Source organism: Nannospalax galili, unplaced genomic scaffold (genome assembly GCF_000622305.1).
Source record: "Nannospalax galili isolate Female #2095 unplaced genomic scaffold, S.galili_v1.0 scaffold734, whole genome shotgun sequence".
NCBI lineage: Eukaryota > Metazoa > Chordata > Mammalia > Rodentia > Spalacidae > Nannospalax > Nannospalax galili.
Genome location: NW_008337073.1, coordinates 3,690,250 through 3,715,829, shown reverse-complemented (window position 1 = coordinate 3,715,829; position 25,580 = coordinate 3,690,250). Strand labels below are relative to the sequence as shown.

General features: G+C 38.4%; 1 protein-coding gene across 2 annotated transcripts in view; it reads right to left on the bottom strand.

Annotated features, from left to right (window-relative positions):
- Positions 1 to 2,932: 2,932 nt before the first annotated feature.
- Positions 2,933 to 25,580, bottom strand: part of Ntn4 (netrin 4) — a 131,554-nt gene continuing 108,906 nt past the window's right edge. Inside the window, exons 6-10 of one of the 2 annotated variants that reach the window (XM_008832068.3) lie at positions 19,538 to 19,751; positions 18,006 to 18,121; positions 12,238 to 12,306; positions 9,213 to 9,383; positions 2,933 to 4,332 (exon numbers count right to left, since the gene is read on the bottom strand). In XM_008832068.3, coding sequence (XP_008830290.1) covers positions 4,190 to 4,332; positions 9,213 to 9,383; positions 12,238 to 12,306; positions 18,006 to 18,121; positions 19,538 to 19,751 — 713 coding nt within the window. In that variant the 3' untranslated portion in view covers positions 2,933 to 4,189. The remainder of the gene's footprint in view (positions 4,333 to 9,212; positions 9,384 to 12,237; positions 12,307 to 18,005; positions 18,122 to 19,537; positions 19,752 to 25,580) is intronic. The other variant, XM_008832069.3, reaches the window with a different exon arrangement.

Sequence of the window (25,580 nt, the reverse complement as noted above, 5' to 3'; positions counted from 1 at the left end):
TATATATATATATATATGTGTGTGTGTGTGTGTGTATATATATAAACATAGAAAATGGCCTCTACATAAACACTAAGTACTACTGACTGTTAATGAAGGATGATTGAAGTATATCTTTTCCCTATTCTACCTTTGTGGGCACACACACACACGTGTGTGTGTGTGTGTGTATGTGTGTAGACACATATGTGCTATGGAAGTCAGATGACAACATTTAGGAGTTGGCCCTCTCTCTACCATGTGAGTCCTGGGCATCAAACTGGAGTTGTCAGGCTTGGGGACAGGCATCCCTACCTGTTGAGCCCTCTCATCAGCCCCTTTTGCATTTTTTTAGAAAAGATTTATTTTTATTTTTTAAAATATTTTTATTATATTTTGTGTATGGGTACATTGCCTACATGTGTCTAGGTGCACCCACGTCATGCAGTGGCCGCGGAAGTTAAAAGAAGGTGTCGGATCCCCTGGAACTGGAGTTACAGATGGTTGTTAGCTGCCATGTGGGTGCTGGGAATCAAATCCAGGTCCTCAACAACAGCAGTCAGTGCTCTTAATTGCAGAACCATCTCTCCAGACCCCATTTTTATTTTTATTTCTGTGTGTGGGTGTCTGTGTATGTGTGTGCACAAGGATGCCAGAGAGGGTGTCAAAGCACCTGGAGCTGGAGTTGAGCCACCCAGTATGGTTGCTGGCAACCAAACTCTGGATCTCTGGGTCTCCCTGTAGCCCCAGCTGTCCTGGAACTTACTATGTGGACCAGGCTGGCCTTGAACTCACAAAGATCTGGCCTGGAACTTACTATGTGGACCAGGCTGGCCTTGAACTCACAGAGATACACCTGCCTCTGCTTCCCCCAAGTGCAGGGACTAAAGCCGTGCACCACCATGCCTGCTTGGCTGAGAAGGAAATACTCTTAACCACTGAATGATCTTTACAGTCCCTGCCTTTTGTAATTTTTCTTGTTTCTTTTCCATTTTCTATTCTTTCCCGTGGAACCAAAACTACCTGAACCCCTTTCAGTGTCATCCAAAGCCTGAATTCCTGATTCTGGATTTAAAAATCCATTTACAAATGAGCTGTACCATTCAATCACCTTTTAAAATTAATTAAATTTTATGTGTACGAGTGTATTGCCCGCATGTATGTAAGTACACCCATACTGTGCAGTGCCTGCGGAAGTCAGATGATGTCATGTACCCTGGAATTGGAGTTATAGATGATTGTTAGCCACCATATGGGTGCTGGGAACCAAACCTAGGTCCTCTGCAAGAGCAGTCAGTGCTCTTAACCTCTGAGCCATCTCTCCAGCCCCTTACCCTTTGTATTTTTAATAGTAAACTTTTATTACTTTTAAAATTAGTTAAGGGACTGGCAAGATAGCTCAGTGGGTAAAGGCACTTGGCACCAAGCTTGACAACCTAAGATCCTTAGAACCCGTATGGTAGAAGGAGAAAACCAACCCCTGCAAGTTACTCTCTCAGCTCCATACACACGCCATGGTGTGCATCCGCTTCCCCAACTAACCAATTAAATCCAATTAAATAAATAAATGTACAAAATTAAATTAGTAAAAAAAAATACATGTGTGGGCTGAAGAGATGGTTCAGCATTGGCTGTTCTTGCAGAAGACCTGGGTTCGAATCCAAGCACCCACATGATGACTAACCACTGTCTGTAACTACAGTTCCAGGGGATCCAACGCCTTCTTTAGACCTCCACGGGCACTGCACAACACCGGTGCACTTACACACATACAGGCATAACACTCATACACGTGAAATAAAAAAAAATACATGTGCTATAAAAATTGTAATGCAATGTAGAAACAACAACGGTTTGAATTGGCTCCACTCTGTTTCTGTACCCAGAATAACAGGGTGGAAGTATTGAATTTTTTTCCCCATACTTATTTTCTTGAAGATTATTTGTTATTTATTTATTGTGTATGTATATATGTGTACTTGTGCCAGTGTATGTGTGTGTACATGTATGCCACAGTGTGAGTGTGGAGGTCAGAGAACAACATTTCAGGAGATACCGACAGTTTTTAGCTGCCATGTGGGTACTGGGATTTGAACCTGGGTCTTCTTCAAGAACAGTCAGTGCTCTTAACTGCTGAGACATCTCTCCAGCCCCTTGTTAAAATATTTATTTATTTGTATGCTTGTGGAGATCAGAGACCTGAATCAGTTCTTTCTTTTCACCGCTTGGGTTCTGGGTCCGAACTCAGATCGGCAGACTTGGTGGCAAGTGCCTTTATCCATGAGTCAGCTCACTGGCTTTATCTTGTTTCTGCTGCTGTGTATTGTCTACGTGACCTGGTAGCCCATTTTCCTGTCTTACCCCCAACCTCAATCTTCCTGTAGGAGTGCTGGAATTACAGACACAAGCCACAGTATCAGGTTTTTTAAATGGGATTGCAGGGATTTGAACTCAGGTTGTCAGGCTTACATGGCAAACACTTTTACTTGCTGAACCATCTCCCTGGCTCTCATGATTTTTTAAAAAAAATATTTTTATTATTTTTATATTTTTATGTGTATGCGTGTATTGCCTGTGTGTAGGTAAGTGCACCCGTGTCGTGCAGTGCCCATGGAGGACAGAAGAGGCTGTCGGATCCCCTGGAACTGGAGTTACAGACAGTTGTTAGCTGCCATGTGGGTGCTGAGATTCAAACCCAGGTCTTCTGCAGGAACATTCAGTGTTCTTAACCACTGAGCCACTTCTCCAGCCCATGTTTTTGGTCTTTTTGAGACAGGGTCTCTCTGTAGCCCCAGGTGGCTTGGAGCTCTGCCTCCCGAGTGTTGGGATCAAAGATGTGCACCACCATGCTGGCATGATTTTTTTTTTTTTAATTTAAGGAATTAGACTTAAGTTCCCTTATTAAGAGAAGTTAATACTTAGCATCATTGAAGAGTTGATCAGGAGACAAAAATCAGGAGGTCATATTCCTTTATTACATACATGAAATATAAAAACAAATTAACAAAGCAATATATATATATTTTTTGTGAGTCCACAGGACCTTAGGAAAAAATATGCTCTGTATGTGAATTTAAAGTTATGGCACTGTGGTTCCTGTTTTGTATATTCAAGTACAGAAGAAACTGTATGCATAGTGGTTATGCATGAATATAGAAGATGAAAAATATTGAAAAACAATAATTTGGTGAACTGTCACATACATTGTTAAACAATGGGTAAATGTAATGACCATAAACTGTTAATAAAGAAGAAAACCATTTCAGCATTCAGGTTTAAATACTAAACACAAAAATAGAACAAATTCTGTGTCTACAATAATTTCTGGTGTATACAAGTGCATCACAAACAGATGAGCTTTTTAAAGTCCACTTCCCCTTTACGCAAACATATTTCTACATTTATGATTCATTTCTCTTGTTTTAAAGTCTCTTTTTGTTTATTTATTTATTTTTTTTAAAAGCTTCATTATGGCCAGCATCTTGCCCCAAACTTGAGACTTCACGCAAACATATGCTCCTTTTGGCTTGCATCTTGACATAGTTTCTCCAGGCGTTCAGAGTTAAATATCGTAACTGCATTTACACGTGGTTACTTTGCCCACGTGAGTGCAGTGCTTGTTTCAGCAGGTTCCCACACACACCCTTCTCTTCTCTTCCTGTCAACAGCAGTCTCCAACCTTTCACAACACGGGTAGGTAGTAAAGTGCTTTACACAAGGAATCACTATACACACACGGAGAGGTTCCATTCAACATCCCACACAGCAAAGTTCATAGCAACACACAAGACAAGGCTCTTTTTAAAGAAACACCTTTCCTGACAGTAGAGCTGGGGATTCTTTAAAATCTCATTAATTACTGTAAATAGTATCAAATGTAAGAGACATAGCTGACGCTGGGACCTTGTGACCTATTGCCAGACCTACTGCCCTTAATGGATTCCTGCTCGGTACCATGCTGCTTGCTACAAAAATATTCTCAATAGCTATGACCTTCAGAATCGGCTCCATAGAAAACAGGCAACAGGACAGGGTTTTTCCCTTGTCTTTATGAACATGGGTCCAGGACAGATAGGTTAGACAAGGCCTTTGCATTGGAACATTTTTCTACATTTTGGCACTTAAAAAATTCCAGTTTCATTTTTGAGGTCTCTTTTTCATTAGACGTGTGTGTTCTACACAGCGAAGTGCCATCCCTGGCTATACACCTTTATTGCTGCTTGCACTCTCTTTTAAAAATATCCATGACTTTTCTTCCAAGAGATGGTTTCCAGCGCTGGACAAAACTTTTCATATTCACAACTAATTTGCCCGTTCTTACATCCTCATGTCCAGCCACCAGGTACTCCAAACCTAAAAAGAACAAAGGGCTGCATAGTATTATCCTTTATTGAGAGAGGAGGCATGACCATCAGTTTCACAGATTCATGGCCCATGGCTTTATATAGGCATGGATGAAATGGGGACTAATAGACACCAATAGCTGACATCTAGTACTTACTATGCGCCAATTGCCGTACACGTACTTTTACATTTGATCTTGAAAATGAACTGCGTAATAAATATCCTTTTTCTTCTTTTTGAAAATGAAAAACTGAGTCTCAGAATGGCCAAAAAACTTGTTCAGTGCCTCCCACTAAGTCGCAGCATTATGACTCAAACTCAGGTCTGTCTGATTCTCAACCTTTGTACTGTTTCACCTCATAGGAGAAAGAAGTGAAGATTCCATGGGCACTTGACATGTGAGTGTTCTCTGGAGATCTGTGTATGGTAAACTATATTAAGAAGGGCTTTATAAAAGGGAAGCACTACTTGGAAAACAGGAGAGACGTATAGATGACAGCAAATGACACATATGAGCTGTATGAAATCAATGTGCTTGAGGAACGAACACAGGATGCTTGTTTGTGATTAAAGCAAAGCAAAACAAAACAAAAAATGATAAGGCTTGGTACATTTAGTACTTCCTATATAATTCAAAATTTCTTAAAGTTTTGAGTAAAACAGTTTAGCTAACAAATGCCCAGAAAGATGGATCATCTCTTTAACTATATGTTATTTAAAGAAATGATAATATCCTTCAGTGCATATTTATAATGGTATCAATTTTGTTATTTACAAACAAGTTTGTAAAATATCTTAAGATTGGAAAAATAATTATGTTTATAACTCCAATATAATACAAAAAACTATATACTTGAAAATTTTAATTAAAACATTAGATGCTAAAATTCAATTAAAATATCAGTTTAAATTTATGAGGCCTGTGTAGTGACTCATACCTGTAATTCTAGCTACTCTAGTTATTAGGAGGCTAAAGCAAGAGGATTCCAAGTTTTAGGCCAGCCTGAGCAATTTAGCAATACCCTGTCTCAAAATAAAAAGGGACTTAGGATGCAGCTCAGTGGTGAGTGCTTGTCTGGTATACACAATGACTGCGTTCAATCTCTAGTTAAAAAAACATATGTACATCTACACATATAAACATATATGATAATCTTGTTACTATCTAATGTTTAAAATAATAAAGTTCTCTTAAAAATATAAAAAGCAAGCCCATTGTGGTAGTGCATGCCTTTAATCCCAGCACTCAGGAAGCAGATGCAGACAGATCTCTGTGAGTTCAAGGCCTGCCTGGTTTACATAGTCAATTCCAGGACAGCTGGGGCTACAGGGAGATCCTGTCTCAAAAAAGACCAATACATATATAGCAATTAAAAAAACCTTCAAGATTAAGCCAAGTATTTAAAATATTTTATTCATTATTTTTATTTTATGTGTATGAGTGTTATGCCTGCATGTAGGTAAGTGCATCTGTGTTGTGCAATGCCTGCAGAGGACAGAAGAGGCTGTCAGATCCCCTGGAACCAGAGTTAAGGACAGTTGTTAGCTGCCATGTGGGTGCTGGGAATCAAACCCAGGTCTTCTGCAAGAACAGTCAGTGTTCTTAACCGCTGAGCCATCTCTCCAGCTCCAAGCCCAGTATTTTAAATGAATTTACTTTGAAGCCATAAATATAACAAAAGTCCAAGAATTTACCATTTAAAGTATCAATCTAAAACTAATATAAATGATACTGAATAAATCCCTAAGGAATGGAGTACTGTGATACCACATTAACACACAAAACAGTGACATCTTTTACATCTCTTATTAGCACTTACATTTAATTTGTCTATCTTTATGTTCTGACATCTATCTACTTTGTTATATGATTGAGGGCACAAAGTTTTGTATCTATAGAAAAGGAAAGTGTGGGGGTTGGAGAGGTGGTCAGTGATTCAGAACACTGGCTGCTCTTGCAGAGGACCCAGGGTTTGATTCCTAGCACCCACACAGCAGCTAACAACCGTCCATAACTCCAGTTCCGGGAGATTGGACACCTTCTTCTCATATGGGTGTGCTTACACACATGCAGACAATACACTCATATATATATAAAATAAAAATATTTTTTTTTAAAAAGTGTACTTTAGTGCTAGTATTCAGAAAGATGACTGATACATGAGTGAATGCATGCGTATATTAAGAGGATTGGATTGGCACAGATATCCAGGTAGATTGCTCTCTTTCAAAAGTAACACAGGGAGCAAGCTGAGGTGTAAGGTTTCAGAGTTTTCTTATCAGTGTTCTTTGGTTTTAGCCGTTGAATTGTAAAAAAAGAAAAACAAAGCAAAATGAAATGGTGTCTAGTTTTGCTTTGGCAGCTTCCAGATCTTTTCTTCAAAGCAAGTAAACATGTTTTCAAGAATTCTTTGAATAATTGCACTTATGTTTTCAATTGTGATGAACTCAGTTGGTTCTTTGACTCTGGCAGAGACCTGATTAGGAAATATAGCTCACTTCCTGGAGGGTGGCTCAGATGGTCAAAGCTTTTGTTTTTAATGTTATACTGCAAAACTAGGCAGACTTTTTTTTTTCTTTTGCCAAGATAATAGTAAATTGCTTATATGAGCCCTTAAGCCAGGCTCACTGGGAAATAGGACTTAAATGAATGACTCTTTGTTTCCTGTATTCAAATTCCAAGATTCTTATTACTTCAATTTATTCTTTGGGAGTATGTATTTTTTTTTAAAGTAACATTTATTTTTCACTGTAGAATTCAGGAAAATTACAGAAATATATAAAAAAGGAAAACTGTAAAAATAAATTTACATATAACACTGTTCATATAGAAAGTCAGTTTTTGTTACTGTGGTATTTTCCGTCTTATCAAAAGAAGTCACTGACAATAGTGGCATAAAGTTTATTGTGACAACCAATCGCTTTCTGATTGGATTTGTGGAGGGAATTCAGGCTTGGTTGTGACACTGATCAAAAGCCTGTGGCTCAGGAGGTCATGGGGCCTGAGTGGGGAGGGGTAACAAACCTAGTTCTGATTTTTTTTTTTCTTAGAAGAAGCATTTCATTACAACAGCATTGACATATTCAATAACAATTTTCTGAGCTAAGATGCATCTTTTTCAAAATTGGCTGTAAATTTTTAGGTTTACAATTGAATTATTACAGTTATACAATATTTTACTCAGTCTAAACCCAATAAGACATAAAATTAAATGAGGTTTTAACCTTTAAAAAAGATCTTCATTTCATTATTAAAATACACAGTTTCATACAGAAAAATTCTTTTTCAATGCAATTGACATTGGATGTTCGCACATGCATTTCTAATCTCTAAATATCTGATTATTACTAGTCACTGTTGGTTACTTTCTGAGCTTCTAGGCATCTGAGCATGGATATCCAGATCCACTCCCTCTAGGACTATTTTGTAATTAAAAATGTTTTAATAACTACATGATTAGAGGAAGCATTTCATTACAGATTTAACATATTCAGTAACATGGAAGTATGTATTTTTTATAATTAATTTTTCCTCATCTATCTTATTGCAATTTAAACAAATTTAAATAAAGTACTGGAGGGATAAAAGAGGGTATTAGAAATTAGTTAACAGTAGAGTTTTTGTATCATTGTTTAAATTGTTTAGATTAAGGGATATTTTATTGCTAGTTTTTCTCTGTTATCTGTTTGTTTCTTTCAAATTTGTTACTTAAAAACCACAAAAGACTTATTAACATAACTGTGGTTTCTTGGTTCATATGGAGAATAAATTGGATCCGGGATATAAGTTATGCACCTGTTTCAGCAGTGCCTGCAACTTAAATGTGGTCACACAGACAGGAAAACACAGAATATAAGAACAGGGAAGAAGGCTTTCTTAGAATTGTTTCTTTTAATAGAACCTATCATCTGAACTTTACGTTAGCAATATTTGGATACTGAATAGTGGGTACTGAAGATTCTAGGATTAAAAACTCTAAATCCTGTCTTCAGATTTAGTGAGGGTGACAGAAATAAGTAGCCTAGGACACAGTAGGTAACGTGTACATTTACTTGTAGGATGCAGCTTTCTACATCATTAGGAGCATTCTTACATGTATTGATGGAAGGTTGTAATGAGAGAATCCTATTTTAACTGACCTCATATTCTGAGAACACAGTTGTCAGAGAGCTCTGTAGAATCATCGAAGTTTAGACTCCTTAGGCATATTCAGAACTCATCTATGACTGCTGGCTTATCACTATCTCTGCCTTATGTCTTCACCATCAATATAAATAAGGCTTTTTGCCTTATATTTTAGAGTTCAAATCAAATTGTGCTCTACTCCAAGTTTCTCTAAAATTGTATTTAATTTTTTTTTCTGCTGTTTCTCATTTGAAACCAGAATTCGATCATTTAATGAAAAACAACATGATAAGGACTTGAGAGTTGCTTTCTATCCAGGAGAAACAGATGCTTCTCGTGCAATAATAAAAATGACTTCAATGTATTTGCACAGGTGGAATTTTGCATTGGAGCTTCCTTTGGGAACAGGTTCTCATGTAATAGGACCTAGCTTTCCGATAACTTGCAAATGGCAGATAAATTCATGAAAGTGTTCTCTATGCAACTGGCACCTGGATTCAAGCTGAGACTTTTCTTTTAGGACAAAAAGTATTATATTACTGGATTTTAAAGTATTTTATTTTTACGGAGTACTTGGAGGAGAAATAATTTTTTGATGTCAGTTCAGAGAATTCCTTTTGGATTTTCCTCAGTGTTCAGAGGGAGAAAAGGAGAGATAACTTTGTGGAGTTTATTGAGGTTGTAGTTCAGAGAATGTAAGACAGGAAGCAGATCAGCAGAGACAAGGTACTCACCAAGATAGGGAAGTCTAGTTAATGCTCACCTGGATTGAGGATTGGACAAGTGCAGCCTCTGTTTGTCCATGATTCTGGATACAGTGTTCGCTTTCCTCGTAAGATCTTCAACTTGGTAGATTTTAAGACTTTCTTAATCTTCACATTGACCTCAGCATGTGACCCTTTATCATGAGCTGATAAAATCTTGATTTTTAACACTGTAACATAAATCCAAAAGTAAAAATGCATAGATCTCACATTCTCTTTTGAAAACTGAACAACCTAAATATGCATTTCTTAGACTATAATGAACGATGAATTAATGAAAATCAGAATGTGGAAGTTTGCTTTAAAAATCATGAGGCTCGGGGTGGAGAGATGGCTCAGCAGTTAAGAACACTGGTTGTTCTTGCAGAAGACCCGAGTTCAAATCCCAGCACCCACATGGCAGCTAACAACTGTCCATAACTCCAGTCCAGTCCCAGGGGATCTGACAGCCTCTTCTGACCTCCGTGGGCATTGCATGACATGGGTGCACTTACCTACATGCAGGGAACACACACACGCACATAAAGTAAAATAAACATAATAAATAAAATTTTTAAAAAATCATGAGGCTCATTCATTTTTGCATTTATTTAATTTGATTTATATTTTATTTTTCTCTACTGGATAATCTCAACTTTCACTCCTCTCATACTATCACAATAGAGGATATCTGTTACTGCCTACTGCAAATAGAACCATAAGTATATTCAGTTATTTAATCTATAGAGAAAGAATAAATAGGAAGTAGAATTGTTACCCTGGTGTTTATTTGGATTCTGACTATATTGTATGTCTGTGGTTAACTGTGTGTAATGTTATGACAGAGGGCAAAATGCTGTGTTTAATGCAAGCTGATGGGGTGAGGTAAACTGGCCCTCTACATGATGGCAGAACTCTAGTATTCTTTTTATTTATTTATTTATTTTTAAATTTTATTTATTATTTTTATTTTATGTGTATGCATGTATTGCCTGCATGTGGGTAAGTGCAGCCATGTTGTGCAATGTCCATGGAGGTCAGAAGAGGCTGTCAGGTCCCCTGGGACTTGAGTTACGGACAGTTGTTAGCTGCCATGTGGGTGCTGGCATTCGAACCCGGGTCTTCTTCAAGAACAACCAGTGTTCTTAACCACTGAACCATCTCTCCAGCCCCTCTATTTAAGTTTTTAACAATTTAAAATGTTTCTAAATTGACACAAAGAAATTGTACATATTTATGGAATATGTGATGTATATATGTACGTATACAGTGAAATGTAGAGCCCGAGGAGGCGGATCTACTCAAATACTTATCATTCCACTATACTGAAAACATTCAAAATCCTTTCTTCTTTTTTAAATACACAGTATAATACATTATGATTATAGACCTCAAGTATTCTGTTAGTCTTATGATTCTGTTATGTTCTTCCAACTATGTAAGGGATGTGGATAGAAATTATGTAAGGAAGTAATTTGAAGTGGGGGGTACTAAGGAACACTAGGATGAACACTAGGAAAGTTCTTACACATCTTTTTAAAATAATTAATTAGTTTTTAGAAGTTTTTGTCTGCTGGTATTTAAATGCACCTATGTCATGCAATGTCCACAGAGGCCAGAAGAGGGCATTGGATCCCCTGGAATTGGAATTACAGATGGTTGTTAATCACCATGTGGGTGTTGGGAACTGAACCTGGATCCTCGGCAAGAGCAGCCAGTGCTCTTAACTGCTGAGCCATCTCTTCAGCTCCAATTCTTACACATCTTTATGGAAGGTTGTATGTAAAAAGAGAATGCTATCTTAGCTGGTCCCATATTCTGAGAATACCATTGTCAGAGGGCTATCATTGTAGAATCATCAAAGTTTGTACTTCTAAGGGGTTTTAAGAACTAATCTATTGTCTTAAAAGTTTTAAAAAATTAGGTGTACTTAAGTTCATATGCCTGGTTGGTTAGAATTAGTTTGGACTAGACTCCTGATGAGATGAACATATGGAACAGTGCAGAGCATTAGTGCCCACTAATCACTGTGATTTCTCCAATAGTCTGTAAACTCAAAGGAAGCAGAGCCCTTGTTTGTTCACTACTGTCACTCAGTAAATATTTGAAATAGGAATCAACAAATAAATTGAATTTTTTCCCATTATACTAGAGAATGGAAGGAGAAACCATTTTTTTCCAAGTATGTAGGTATAATGCACTTAACAAGACCAAATTGTTTCACTACATCTTGAAAAATGTTCAAATTCTCTTAAGTTGAAAATGAATACAGTTGATTAAAAGGTTGCTTGTTTGTCAGAGAGCTGATAAATATATGTGATAATGAGACCAGTTACAGTTTGGCTGAGCTAACTGACGTTGGGTGAAAGTGTCATGCTTCTTGCTTTCAGTAGTAAATGCCATTTCCTCTAAGTTGCCTTTCCTTCACTGGAAACTATACATTGCAAACGTTTTCATCTATTAGCCAAGTTGGAAAGTGAAGAGAAGGAAGTGTGCATGTAAGTTTAGATAAGATTTATGGTTTTTTTTCAGTTAGCTTTTTAATCGCTAATGAGATTAAAAACAATGTTATCAAGAATAGAAATATTGTATTGGTTTCAGAAATCATGATTTAAATTCTATCTTCATTCTAGTGCATATATCAAGTCATATAAACTATGGGGCAATAAAAAGGCTCATATATTAGTCAACAATATGTTGGTAAGTAAGATATCTTATATATATAAATATAAAGTCATTTGGAATTTGAAAATAGTAACAGTCTTTATGAGTAACATAACTTTCCATATGAGCATATGAGGTTTTTGTTTTGTTTTGTTTGTTTGTTTGGTATTTGAACCGTAGAAGACTCTAGATTATTTGGAGATGTTGATAAAGAGACCTAGGTGGATCGTCAGTTTTAGTGCCTCACAAATATGTAACCTCTTCTTTCTCCTTACCATTTCCTAAGCATGTGCTATGTTCCTCTCACCAGCCAGGCCTCCTGTTTCCTTAAAAGCTCTTTGAATTTTAGAGTTGGGATAGGTGTACAGACTTCAAACTCACCGTATGAGTATTTCATTCCACAGAATGCCTTGGGATTTCCTAACACTTGTTCCTTACATTCACATTTACCTACATAAAGTAAATGAAAATGGTGTTACTTTGAAAGAAAAAAAATGAGAGATCAGCAAGCAGATTCAAGTAACGCTGTTTACGCCTTCAATGATTCATACACCATCCATAAATATTAAACAATCATGAAAGTCATTCAAAAGAAGTAGTCTTTTTAGAAATTAAATTACATATATCTAATAAATATTGATCTAAGAAAAATCTGGAAGGTAAAAATAATCTCACATTCCAATGCACATAACTAATGCTATGATAAATATCAATGCTCTATGTTAATGAAAGAGAATAACTAAAAATATAACCTATAGAAAAATCAGTCGTCTTGTTCTAATTAATGCTCATGTCAACAAAATTCAAACAAAATAAAATGATTGGGCAGTCCATTGAAGGTAATTTGGTAAAATTGGGTATCAGATTTTAAAATTATTTATTTAGCATCTACGATATGCAAGGCATGGGGTTATTATTTTTATTTTGTGTTTGAGTGTATTGCCCGCATGTATGTATGTAAGTGTACCTGTGTCATGTAATGCCTGCAGAGGTCGGAAGAGGGTGTCAGATTCCCTGGAACTGGAGTTACGCATGGTTGTTAGCCACCGTGTGGGTGCTGGGAATGAAACCCAGATCCTCTGTGAGAGCAGCCATTGCTCTTAACTGGTGAGCCATCTCTCCAGCCCCACAAGGCATGGTTTTTATTTTTTAGAATATATATAAATATGACCAGGATACAACTCTTGCCTAAGGCTTATAGTTTAGTAAGGTTAAAAAAGGCAAGTTATAAAAAGTGATTAAGTGGTCTAAGGTACAATGTGGTTGGGTGGGAGGGTCACACATTTAGAAAGATGAGAAAAGGCCCTTCATGGCTGAAGAAGGATCTGAAATGGTATCCCCCAGGAGCTGGAGTTACAGGTGGTTGTGAGCTAGTTGATAGAGTTGCTGGGAATTGAACTCAGGTCCTCAGAAAGAACAATCAAAAGTGCTCTTAACCACTGAGTCATCTCTCCACCCCAACCATTGATTTTTTATAGCACCCTCATCCATTTATGTATCTGTCTCTTGTCTAGAGCACTCTTTGAGGACAATAGTTATATCTTACTTATCTTTATATTCCTAGAACCTTGCATGGATATTATCTTCATCCTTACCTCCTTAGCAATTACATAGCCTCTCCCTTTTCCTCCTGTCCTCCACTTCTGCCCTCACGTGCCTCATTTCATGAGTATTTACTGAAGAATACTTACTGTGTGCCAAATACTTAAGGTTTTTTTTCAGGTTTGGTATGGTAGCTTATTCTTGTAATCCTAGCACTTAGGGGATGGAGACAGGAGGAGTGTTGTGAGTCAAGAGCATCCTGGTCTACATGGCAAGTACCAGATCATCCAGGGCTATATAGCAAGGCCTTGCCCACAAAAACAAACAGAAAAGACAAGTGTTCCACCACTGAGGTACATTTACAGTCCTGCCAGGTACTATTTTTATTTTGCATTTATTTACCCATTTAGCAGTCTAACAGGTAGGAGTTTGATAGCAATATAGAGATAAAAGAATTCCATTTATATATGATTTAAAAATACATATATGAAAATGAATCTGATATCATTATATCAAAAGTATTGGAAAGGCTAAGAAACTGCAGGCAGGGATCAGTCCGAAGTTAGCAAAATCAATTACAACAATAGTAGTAACTAAATTGGCAACTAGAAAGCATGAAATATCTAGGAATTTTATCCATTTGATTTTAGTGAGTATTATAATAACCTTATGAGGTAGGTGGTATTAACAAGTAAAAAAATAAATGAAGGCTCAGAGAAATTAATTGCTCAAGACAGCATAGCTAAAAAGTAGGAAAGCCAGATTTTAAGCTTCAGTGTGGGAGAACCTAAAGCTGATCTTTATACTACACTATCTCTCTAAATCAGACACACCAGGAGTCTAGAATGGGTCTATGGGTCAAGAAAGAGAAGTATGAAGCAGGTGAGGTGGTGTGTGCCTGTACTCCCACACTAGAGAGGTGAGGCCAAAGGAGCTTGAGTTAAGAACCAGTGGGCTACAAAAGTTAGAAATATGAAGAGATGCTTCAGAGTTTGGGTTTGCAAATCTTGCCAATGGATTAGATGAAGACAAAGGCAAATTAAGTATAAACATAAATTACATGTAAATAAAGTTTCTAGTTAAGGTGATAAGACTGTACTATCACTAATAGAACTAGGAAATGTCAAAGGAGAGCATTTCAGGGGTGTATAATTTAAAGGTTTCTAGTAGAAATCAGTTTTCTAATTTGTTTCTTAAAAGGATATGGAGTAGCTCTCAGAAGGGAGAAGCAGCTGTTAAGTCAGAACTCAAAGATAAGAATCAGGGAAGCACCAGAGACAGAACTGGCGCCTGGTCCTTCTTCCAGTTTTGCATTGGAGTCATGTACTTTATCATTTGAAGACTTTGCTACTTCTAGTGTAACCCGTAGGTTCCAGAAACAGAGAAAGTATCTGATTGGCTTCTCTAAGGCTATAGTGAAAGGAGGAAGGGTGGTTTCCTGTAGCAAAAGTGAGTGGAACTAACCCAGCAACAGCGGGAAAGAGGGGAAGATGGATCTGGTCAGACCAAAACAACAAAGGAGAATACAGTGACTCAGAGGATGCTGAGAGGACATCTAGGCAAAAAGGAGAGCACGAGAGAGTGCTGTGAAAAACACTGGCATATTAGCTGTGGCCTCTCACATACAGAAACCACAGAATAAGACTTACACGTGGAAAATCCCAAACAGAATTAAATAGTGGGAAAGAGAAGTTAAAAGTCTTAAAAACAGCTGTTGTGATGTATTAACTAGTACTGCTTGTAATCCAAACACAGCAGAGGGATTCATTCAGAAGTTGCCGTAAGTGAATGGCCGGTGAACTTTGAAAATTCCACCAAATCAGAGTACCGTAACTACCATGCTAGTATAAAACTGAATGGGGCTTTGAATGGCGTCCACGCTTCCTCACCATAAAGCTCTTCTTTCGGTTCGTCAGTCTTTCAGGAACACACACATGCACACACACACACACACACACACACACACACACACACACACACACACAGACGTCTGTCGTTTGGAGGTCTTTCTTTGGTTGCCTGACAATACCCTATTTTTCGTATGATTAGAGCTCAAACACTAAGTGGGTTAAGATGGGTACAGGTGCACACCTGTAGTCCCAGCTACTTAGAAGACTGAGATTAAGGGGTTGCCTGAACCCAGGAGTTCAAATCCAGCCTGAGCAGAATCATGAGAGTCAATCTCAGAGAAAGATATATTTTATTTTTCAGAATTTAACCCAAATTTATTTTCTTAAAAGAAATCTTGAAGCAGAAAAAATTCTGTTTAGTTATAGTTGGTTACTAGAACATTTTGAAAAATGAACATTGTTCATGGTTCTCTGGTACTAGTTAAAAGTCAAGGGTGTTATTCAAGAAGTGAAAGTTCACATCTGGTGTTTTCCATCTCACAAGTGGTACAAATGAAGAATTAAAGGTTTGAGAATGGGTTTAGTGGTAGAACACTTTGCCTGGCATGCACAAGGCTGGGTTGGATCCCTGGCACTGAGGAAGGAAGGAGGGAGGAATGGAGGGAAGGGAGGAAGGGAAGGAGGGGAGAAGGGAAGGAAGAAACAAGTTTATTTTGTTGCAAATATCAAATTTTGTTGGTATACTGTATTATTTTTGTAGTTGAAAACTTTTTATGGAATTTACAGTAGATTAATAGTAGGTAGCTCGATTTGGGGATGAACTTGTTTTTTTAAGTGCTTAAGAAACTAGTTATCACTTCTGGTTGAGGAAAGGTACTCTGGAGCTTTATGCTATTCCCAGAGGGAATGTTGAATCTGAGCAGTGAGATTATGTTCAGTGAGAAAAGCAGAAGTCCCCCTGGAGGAGTTCATCCAGATGGATCTCAGAGGCTCTCTGGGGACACCCCAGGCCTAACAGCTGTAGGAACATGAGAGTTTGGGATCTTTTTGGTGGCAATACTTCATGTGGTTGCTGGGCTTGCTGCCAGTTCCCTGCTAACATGCACGATAGCCTTAGTGGATGTCCTGTAGTCCTGGTGGCCTAGTTGTTATAGATTTGGTCCAAGAGACAAAGTTACAGATTATAACAAGTTGTAACAAAGTAGAAGAAAACTTTAGAAGTGGCTATTAAAGTAATAAAAATTAGGCTAACATTGAGGCAAAAAAATGATATATTTTCTTCCTTTTTCAAATGCTTAAAAGAGGCATAGGAGAGTCAGGCATGTGGTACACACCTGTAATCCCACAGCTTAGGAAGCTGAGGCAGGAGGATTGCAAATTTGAGGCCAGCTTGGGCTGTATTACTAGTTCTAGGCCAACATAACCTATATAACTAAACTTTGTCTCAAAAACAAATAAATAAACAAGATGACTTCCTATTACCTTATATTTACCTTCTTTCCTGTTATGAATTAAAATAAAGTCATTAAAGAAATCATCGTGGGATTACGTTCAGTGAGAAAAGCAGAACTGCAAATTCTGCTGTTTCTCAAGTGTGGGTTTCTTGGTTCTTAAAGGATCTATAAGTTCTCTATGAGAATATTATTATTTCTTCCTGTTCTAAAATACAGATGGAATTAAGTGCCATCTCTGAATTTGTATATCTGAAAATAATGAAATGTTGGGGGAAAAGTTGTACATTCATACTCAAATACATCCTCAGTATTCATTCATTCATTTATTTATTTATTTATTTATTTACTATGTATTTATTGTGTACACGTTCATGCATGTCCATATATGTGCATGTGTGCGTGTGTGTGGAGGCTAGAAATCGATGTCAGGTGTCTTTTTCAGTTACTATTTTATTTTTTGAAGCAGGGTCCATCCCTCCACTGAACCCAGAGCTTCTTGATTCAGCTAGCCTGGCTGGCCAGCAAGCCCAGGTATCTTCTTGCCTCTGCCTCCCCAGTGCTGGGATCATAGGTACATGCCATCATGCCTGTTTGCTTGTATCATGGGTTCTAGGAGAGCAAACTCAGCTCCTCCTATATGCACATCAAGCATTTCACTAACCTCATCTCTTCAGCCCCATCCCCCCATCTCAGTTTTAAACACAGAACAATGTGAGGAAAAGTAGAAAACAACAGATACAGTCTATTTCAGAACAGGTGACCGTTTCTGTGGGTTAGGAGTGAAGGAGTGCACAAAAGGTCAAGGGCTAGAAATCATAAAGATCTTTTGGTCCTGATTTCAGAATCAGCAACAGTGGTCGAGTTTAGTTCAGACCTGTGGCATAAAGGGGACCAAGAAGAGACCACTACAGCGAGGCACTTTTTAAGGACACAGATTGGCCTAGGTTCTTCTTGCTAATGAAAAGAGGCTGAAAAAAGAAAACAAACCATGATCTGGGGTTTTACATTGCAAGCTGCAGACCTTGGTAAGTGAACACCATTGGGGTGATGTTTCTCTTTTAATGCGATATTTTACATTTTTTCATACTATAAACATTACCTTAAAATCATAAAATAAACAGAAGTTCTTTAGTTCTTTCTGAGTGATATTTCAGTTTCATACTAATTGGGGCAGACTGCTACTTTATTAAACCTCAGAACTAAAGGATGCTCCTTGGAAGATCCGAAAGCCGTCCCCAAATTTGACACATTCACTATTGCTCAAGATCAGACCTGGAAATTATGATGCAAACACATATCTTACCTGAGTGTCGAAGCGCAGAAAATCCTTGCTCATCCTCCCACTCCCACGATGGTTCACTTTTATTGTGCATAGAATGAAAGGCAGGAATTTCATGATACCAGTCTATGTCAGCACTGCTAACGAAAGAGAAAACAATGGAGAACTTAAAAAGAAATATCTTAGAAACTGAGTGAGAGTGACTATTTATGGAGACTCAAACCGTATCACCTACTGCCCCATACTTTCACTTTCTAGAAGGAAGTAGTGCTTTAAGAAATTAAAGTGCAAAATTATTATGAGAGTAACTAACCACTCTTTAATTGAATTTAAGGTCCATTTCATAGGATGGAGCCCATACCTGACATTGATATCAAGGCTTAGGAACTTGAGGCTAGATAGGTCACAGGGCATAGGGGAGAATCTAATACTAGTTTTCTACTAATTAGTTATCATATTAAACTGACTTAATTATTATTTTTATTTTATGTGTATGAGTGTATTGCCTACATGTAAGTGCACCCATATCCTGCAATGCCTGAGGAAATCAGAAGAGGGCATAGGATCCCCTGGAACTGGAGTTACAGATGGTTGTTAGCCACCATGTGGGTGCTGGGAATTGAGCCCAGGCCCTCTGCAAGAGCAGCCAGTGCTCTTAACTGCTCCAGACCCTAAACTGACTCTTAATGACTTATTATATTCATAGATAAACATATTTCTCAACTCTCATCAGAGAAGTTTCCCTATGCAGCAGATGGTGATTAACACAGAAACCCACAACTGGCCAATGTAATAGAACAAGAGGTTGCAGACTACTTGTTCCTGAGTAAGACCTCTCTCAAACTTCTTCATCCCAAGGCTCAGAGATCATTGTAGAAGACTGGGCAGAAAGATGTAAGAGCCAGAGGTGGTGGATGACAAGAACACAGAGTTTTCCAGAGTTTTCAGTTACTTATATGAACTCACGGCAATGGTAACAGCATGCATAAGTCCCAGGCAAGCTCAAATCAGACAAAATCCCATCATAACATGAGGAAGTAGATAAGAAACCTCTACCCAATCTAAGAAAATCATGGTAACTGATGGCTGAAGGGAGGGGCAGAAAAGTCTCTTTCAAGGATGGGGCTCTTAGTAGGTTAACCAAGCTCCAGTGGATGGACCCATATTGAAGGACATTGAGGACACTAATTAGACTCTATAGGCCTTATTATACATACATACAATAGAGTACATTAAATTGGGTGGTGGTCAGTAAGGGGAGGTATGGATGGGGAAAGGATCTAAATACCATCAAATTATATTGTATGAAAATCATAAAAATTCAAAACCAAAACCAAAAATGAAGACCTGTGTAAAATAATTTATTTTACAAAATGAACTAGGTGATTTCCAGAATCTTGCAAGAACTAGTTGTTTGATTTTACAAGCTGTCAAAAATTCTTTAAAGAGCTACATGGCTATCTCTGCTCTACTTATGACATGTAAGATTTCCCAAATCACTACCAGATCTTCAAAATCTAAATCACACATAGACAAGAACAAGCTGAGACATTCACCTGCTGATGCAGTCTCCTGTGAGAGGGTCACAGCTCCCTGCACAATCACAAGGTCTGCAGCCGTAGTCCCCGAAGCCCCAGTATCCCACCATGCACCTGTCACAATGTGGCCCAGCTACCCCAGGCTTGCAAGGGCAGTCACCGTTGCTGGGGTCACAGAAGGTCACTGAGCTAAAAGGAAGGACAGCTGATCCAACCGGATGGCAGGAACATGCTACAACAGAAGAGACAAAGGAAGGGTGAGTGAGTGCTGATCACTTGTGTGGACCTCACGCCTGGTAATGGCTTCCCTTCAACATACAATATGTTTCTGAGACTTTTCCTTTAGCAACTTGGTGTATGCTCAGAGAATGAAAGTTAATTAAACTAGAGATAAGCGCGGAATAATTAGAAAGTGTTCTGGATAGCTTTAGTGTCAACTTGACACACCGAGGTTGAGGAGCCTCAATTGGGGAATGTCCTCCATAGGCCTGGCCAGTGGCCATGTCTGTGGGGGATCTTCTTGATGAGTGATGTGGGAGGGCCCAGCCCACTGTGGGTGGTGCCACCCCTGGGCAAGGTAGGCCTATGTTGCATAAGAAAGTAAGCTGAGCAGGGGCCAGAGGAGCAAGTCAGTAAGCAGCAATCCTCCATGGCCTGTGCGCCAGCTTCTGCCTTCAGGTTCTTTCCGTGAGTTCCTACCTTGGGCTCCCTGATGAAGTGTGACCTGGGAGATGTAAGACAAATAAACCCTTTCCTCCCTAAGTTGGTATTGGTCAGAGTGTTTTGTCACAGCAATGGAGAAACAAACTAGAACAGAAAGCATATCTACTGCAAAGAAAAGGAACCATATAATTTATTCTAAAGTTGAAGGCATTAAACATGAACACCTTTTGATTGGGGTGACAAGGAAAAAGATAGCAAAGAAATATTCTGTGAGAAAAGAATAAAGAGCAGATGATGTTCTAAAAGTCAAGCAAAGAACATTCTAAGAAAGTGGAAGATATCAACTGTGCCAAACACTGCTAGATCAGATAGATGAAGAAAGAATGGATTCTTACATTTAACAACATGAAGGCCATTGGTGTTCTGATAGGAATATTTCAGTACAATAGTGAGTGGGGAATGGAATTAAAAGGGCCTCCAAAGACAGAATTTGACCATGAGAACACAGCACTTTTTTTTTAATTTAATTTTTTTTAGTTTATTTCTTTCATGTGTATGTTCTGTCTGCATGAATATTAAGTGTACCCATGTGTGTGGTGCCTTCGGAGGCCATAAGAGGGTGTCAGGTCCCCTGGAACTGGAGTGTCAGATTGTGAGCTGCCACGTGGGTTCTGGGACTCAAACCTGGGTCCTCTGCAAGAACAGCTAGAAGTGCTCTTAACTGCTGAGCCATCTCTCTAGTGCCAGGTAGCACTTTTCATACCTAAAATCCTGTGGGGATGTGGATTCGTTTGTTTTAAGATGGGAAAAAATTTAGCACATTTGATGTTGATAGTAAAGAGCTAATAGAATGGAAAAATGATGAGTGAGAGACAGAGACAGAGATAGAGATAGCTAGATAGAGAGAGAGAGAGAGAGAGAGAGAGAGAGAGAGAGAGAGAATCATTGAAGGTATATTTGAGTATATTTGTAGGAGTATAATAAGTTCACTGTGACAGAACAGAAGATTAAGCATGTGGGTCACCAAAGGAGGTAAGTGGATAATCTTATTGTGGTGGCAGCTGGTGGGTCTTTCCTCCTAATTGGTTGTGTTTTGTGAAGGAAACAGGAGCAAGATCATCTGTTAAGAAAGGCGAAGTCTGAGAAATAGACTTAAGACATGAGGTACAATCAGTGGCTAGGCAGCATTAAGGCCACATTTGAGGTTAGTGATCATGAATGTTTAGTGTCATCATATAAATTAGTTGCTTTTCTCCAGTCTCATGTAGGAGAGCAGGTTCAGGTTCGGCACAAGAAGGAAGGGATTTAACCTGGGTAGAGTCAGCCTGGTGCCGAAAACTAAAATCTATGATAAACCATCTTTTGCAATCCTGTTTCCTCAGGCCTTTCAGAATTGTCTACTGCTCAGTCTGGCAACATTAGGACTCTCTTTGCTTCTGAGATAGCAGAAATATATGAACAAAGTGTATGTGTGTGCACACGTGTGCATGCATGTAAATATATATGAAATGCACTTATTGGGTTTATAATAAATTCATGTACCTTAACCTCATTTGAGTTCCCTAACTGATGTTCATCAACTTTGGTGGCACATGCCTTTAATCCCAGCACTTGGGAGGCAGAAACAGGTGGATCTTTGTGAGTTCAATGCCAGCCTGGTCTACATAGTGAGTTCCAGGACAGCTGGGGCTACAGGGAGACCCTGTCTCAAAAAGACCAAACAAAAGAACAAAACAACACAAAAACACTCCTTATGGTGGCTAACCTAGAGGAATAGTTTATAAGTTGAGAAGATGGGGAGGTAGACAATTGTTCATTATAATTTTTAAAAAATTTTTAATTATAGTGAAAACACCATATAACTTGCCATCTTAACTTTAAAAGGTATACATTTCATTTGCATTTTATTCTTTGTTTCTATGTTGTATGGAAGCTCATACTGCTTCCTGGAAATGCTAAGCTCCAGTCCTCAGTGCCTGTGGCCATTTCAGCCCTGTCTTTCCCCATCTGGGCCATCCAGATTCTGACAGGCTTTCACGTCCAGCTCCCTCCAGTTGGCTTCTCTCCTTTACGCTCCCTCTGTTCTTTCTGCCTCTCTCCAGTGTGTATGTGTCACAGTCCATTATTATCTGTTGACATGCTTATTCCCTGACTATAGGGTTGGGATCATTGACAGGAGAGTCTTTATCTTCTCATTTTTGTTTTTGAGGCCCCAGAATGGTGTTTAGAACTTAGTAGATGCTTGAATAGGCATTTGTGGCATCGACCTAAGGACATTCCAGTCTGTGGGATTAGCCATGAAAGGGCATGGCCTATGTGGGGAATACAAATTGAATGGAAGGAGATGAAAGGAGATGGGGCAGACTAAAACCCCAAAGTTAAGTAAGTTAGGTTATGTTCAGGTTCCAGATTGTAGAAGAGCTTATTCCAGGAAGCCGTGTTTGTCTTATGGATTTAAAGACTTAGAAAGTTTTTGAGCAGAATCATGGCATGGTTATAGTTTAGTTTTGGCAGACACCTTGGCGGCACTGTATAGACCAGAGTGGTGGTGGAGGAAACAAGGACATGACTAAAGAAAAGATTGTTGGGATGGTAGAAAAGCATGGATTGTCAATGTTTTTAACACAGAAATTTTACAGTTTATAGAGAGAGAGAGAGAGAGAGAGAGAGAGAGAGAGAGAGAGAATTTGAGGCTAGTCTAGGTTACATATCAAGACCCCCATGTGAGAAAAAGAACAGACAAGAGAAAGATTTAAAGACCATCTGTGAGAAAGAAATTGTTAAGGGCAAGCAGATGTGAAGGAAGGGTTTAAGGATTCTAGTTTATGAAACTGTGTGACTAGTGACATTATATAGAAAGAAGGGCTGAAGAAGGTTGGGATAGATATGTATCTGGGGGATGGAACTTGGACTTGGAAGGGAGGGAGAAAAACATGAACTCAGGGTCAAACAGATTAGCTTTGATGCGCTTGTGGGATATGCTAATAAGGCATAATGGGCAACTAGAAATAATCTGAAAAGCATAGGAGAAAAGTTGAGGATCACAAAAATAATTTTAAGAGTTTTCAGATGATTGCAGTTGAAACTGAGAGGGCTTGGTAAGACCTCCCAGGGACAGTGTAAAGCATGAGAAAACAAGGGCATAGCATGGAGCAGCCACCTCATCCAGGTAGCTACAGGGGCAATAGCTTATGGAAGAGATGGTTTAGAGCTAGACAGGGAGGAGAAAGAGCAAAGAAGTTATAGAAAACAGAGTCGAGAAAGTTTCAAGTGTTTAACAGCGTCAAGCGGTGCAGAATTCACAAGCACCTCAGATTAACAGAAGGCCAGTTACACTATCAGTCAGGAGTTCTTGGTGAAAAGGACTTGAAACATGATGACACACCTCTCTGCTTAGGTCCTTCTTTTATCCTTTAACCAATAATCATTAGAGAAGTGGTTCTCAAATAAGCATCACAGGGTAAAGTTTGCAACACTTTAATGTATGTAATCTCTCACTTTCCATATGCTTTCTGTGGTTGAGAACCATTATAACAGCAGAGAATGTTGCTTTTTCTGTAAAAGGTATAAATGATCTTTTGGGGAAGAATCCCAGATTCACTCGTTATGTGTTCATTCACCAACAAATGATAGTTGATGATAATAACTCTAAGGCTTATGAGGCATTTGTAGTTTAGAAGATCTAGTCACTCCTAAACAGATATTGCATCCCATGGTCTAGTCTATTCTCCATTCTGTTTTTTATTATTCTCTTGCATATATTTCTTAGCCTAATTAAATGCTACCATACCTAGACAAAATCCAGTATTTCCAGTTTCTGCACTTTTATTAATTTCTATGGGAAATCCCTTTCTTACATACTTTTCACAGTCCTACATATCATTTAATATCTATAAAAAAGACCATCCCTCAGGGTTTCCCCAGTTTAATCATTTGAGGTGGCAAGTGCTCAAGGCACTTGGGGATCAGAGGACAACTTGCCAGTCTCTACTTCTCCCATGTGGATCCCAGGTATTGAACTTGGGCTTGACGGCAGGCGTTTTCACCCATGAAGCCACCTTGCCAGCCTAATGTCAGAATTAAAAAAATGAAATATGACATTCAGAAGAGAAAAGTGCGTTGCAGCACGCTTTCCTCCGTCTTCCTCCCTTTCTGTCCCTTTCTGTCTCCCCAGGCCGGGGCCCAAGGAGGCCGGTCCAGGTACCTATCTAAGGAAAAGTTTCCCTTTTTTTTCCCAGGCCAGCCAGGGATATATAGTACAACTCTATCTAAAACAAAAACAAAAAACAAGAACAAAGAAGTTATTTCTTATTCCAACACAACTGAATATAATTTATTCTTTCTTTGAAACTTTTGATTGCTTTAAAGATAACATGTTTTCTTGTAGCTCTGATAGCATTTTATTTTCCATTACAAACAGTGCTGTTTTCCTTTGTCAGGCCAGACTGAGAACTCTCTGGGTCACACCTACTCATATAGAGCTTAGCTTCGTTTGTTTTCACCTTTCTGAGTTATTTTCTGTTTTATCAGGTTGAGTCAGGACTGAATGAGAGACAATAAAGACCTTTAGACTTAATAAACAATTAACAAACAATAGATTCCAGATACTCAAAAAAATAACCATTAAATCAAATTAAAAGGCAATGATGGAGGCTGGAGAGATAGCTCAGTGGTTAAGAGCACTGGCTACTCTTGCAGAGGACCTAGGTTCAGTTCCCAGCACCCACATGGTGGCTAGCAACTGTGCATAACTCCAGTTTCTGGGGATCCAACACCCTCTTCTAACCTCTGTGGGCATTGCATGACACAGGTGCACTTACATATATACAAGCATAACATTCATACACATAAAATAAAAATAATAATTAGAATATTTTTAAAAAGGCAATGATGAAAACTCTTAACAAAGGGTAAAAAGGCACAAAAGGCTTCCAAAGGAAACCAAGAAAATTGAAAGACTAAGAGTGTGTACTTATAATAAGCAGCAGTTATCTATCTGCTCATTTATTCACAAACATTTAGTGAACAGCTACCATATGCTAAGTATGTGCTGAGCAAACTAAGGTACTAGGGATCTAATTTAAACTAACAATCTTTCCCCTTGAAGAGACTCTTAGTTTATAAGAATAATCATTCCAGAACTGGAGAGATGGTTCAAAGGGAAAAGATAATTGCTGTGCAAACCTGGTCAGGGTTCTGAGTTCAATTCATGGAACCCATGTGGGAAGAGAGAACTAACTCCTGAAAGTTGTTCTCTGACCTCCACATACACAGTTTGATGTGTGTGCATACAATAATAATAAATAAAAATTAAAAAATTGAAAGTAAGAATAACTGTTCCAATATAAAGAAATTTATGTTATTCAAGGAAAGATTTTATCCTTAAAACACTGAGTTT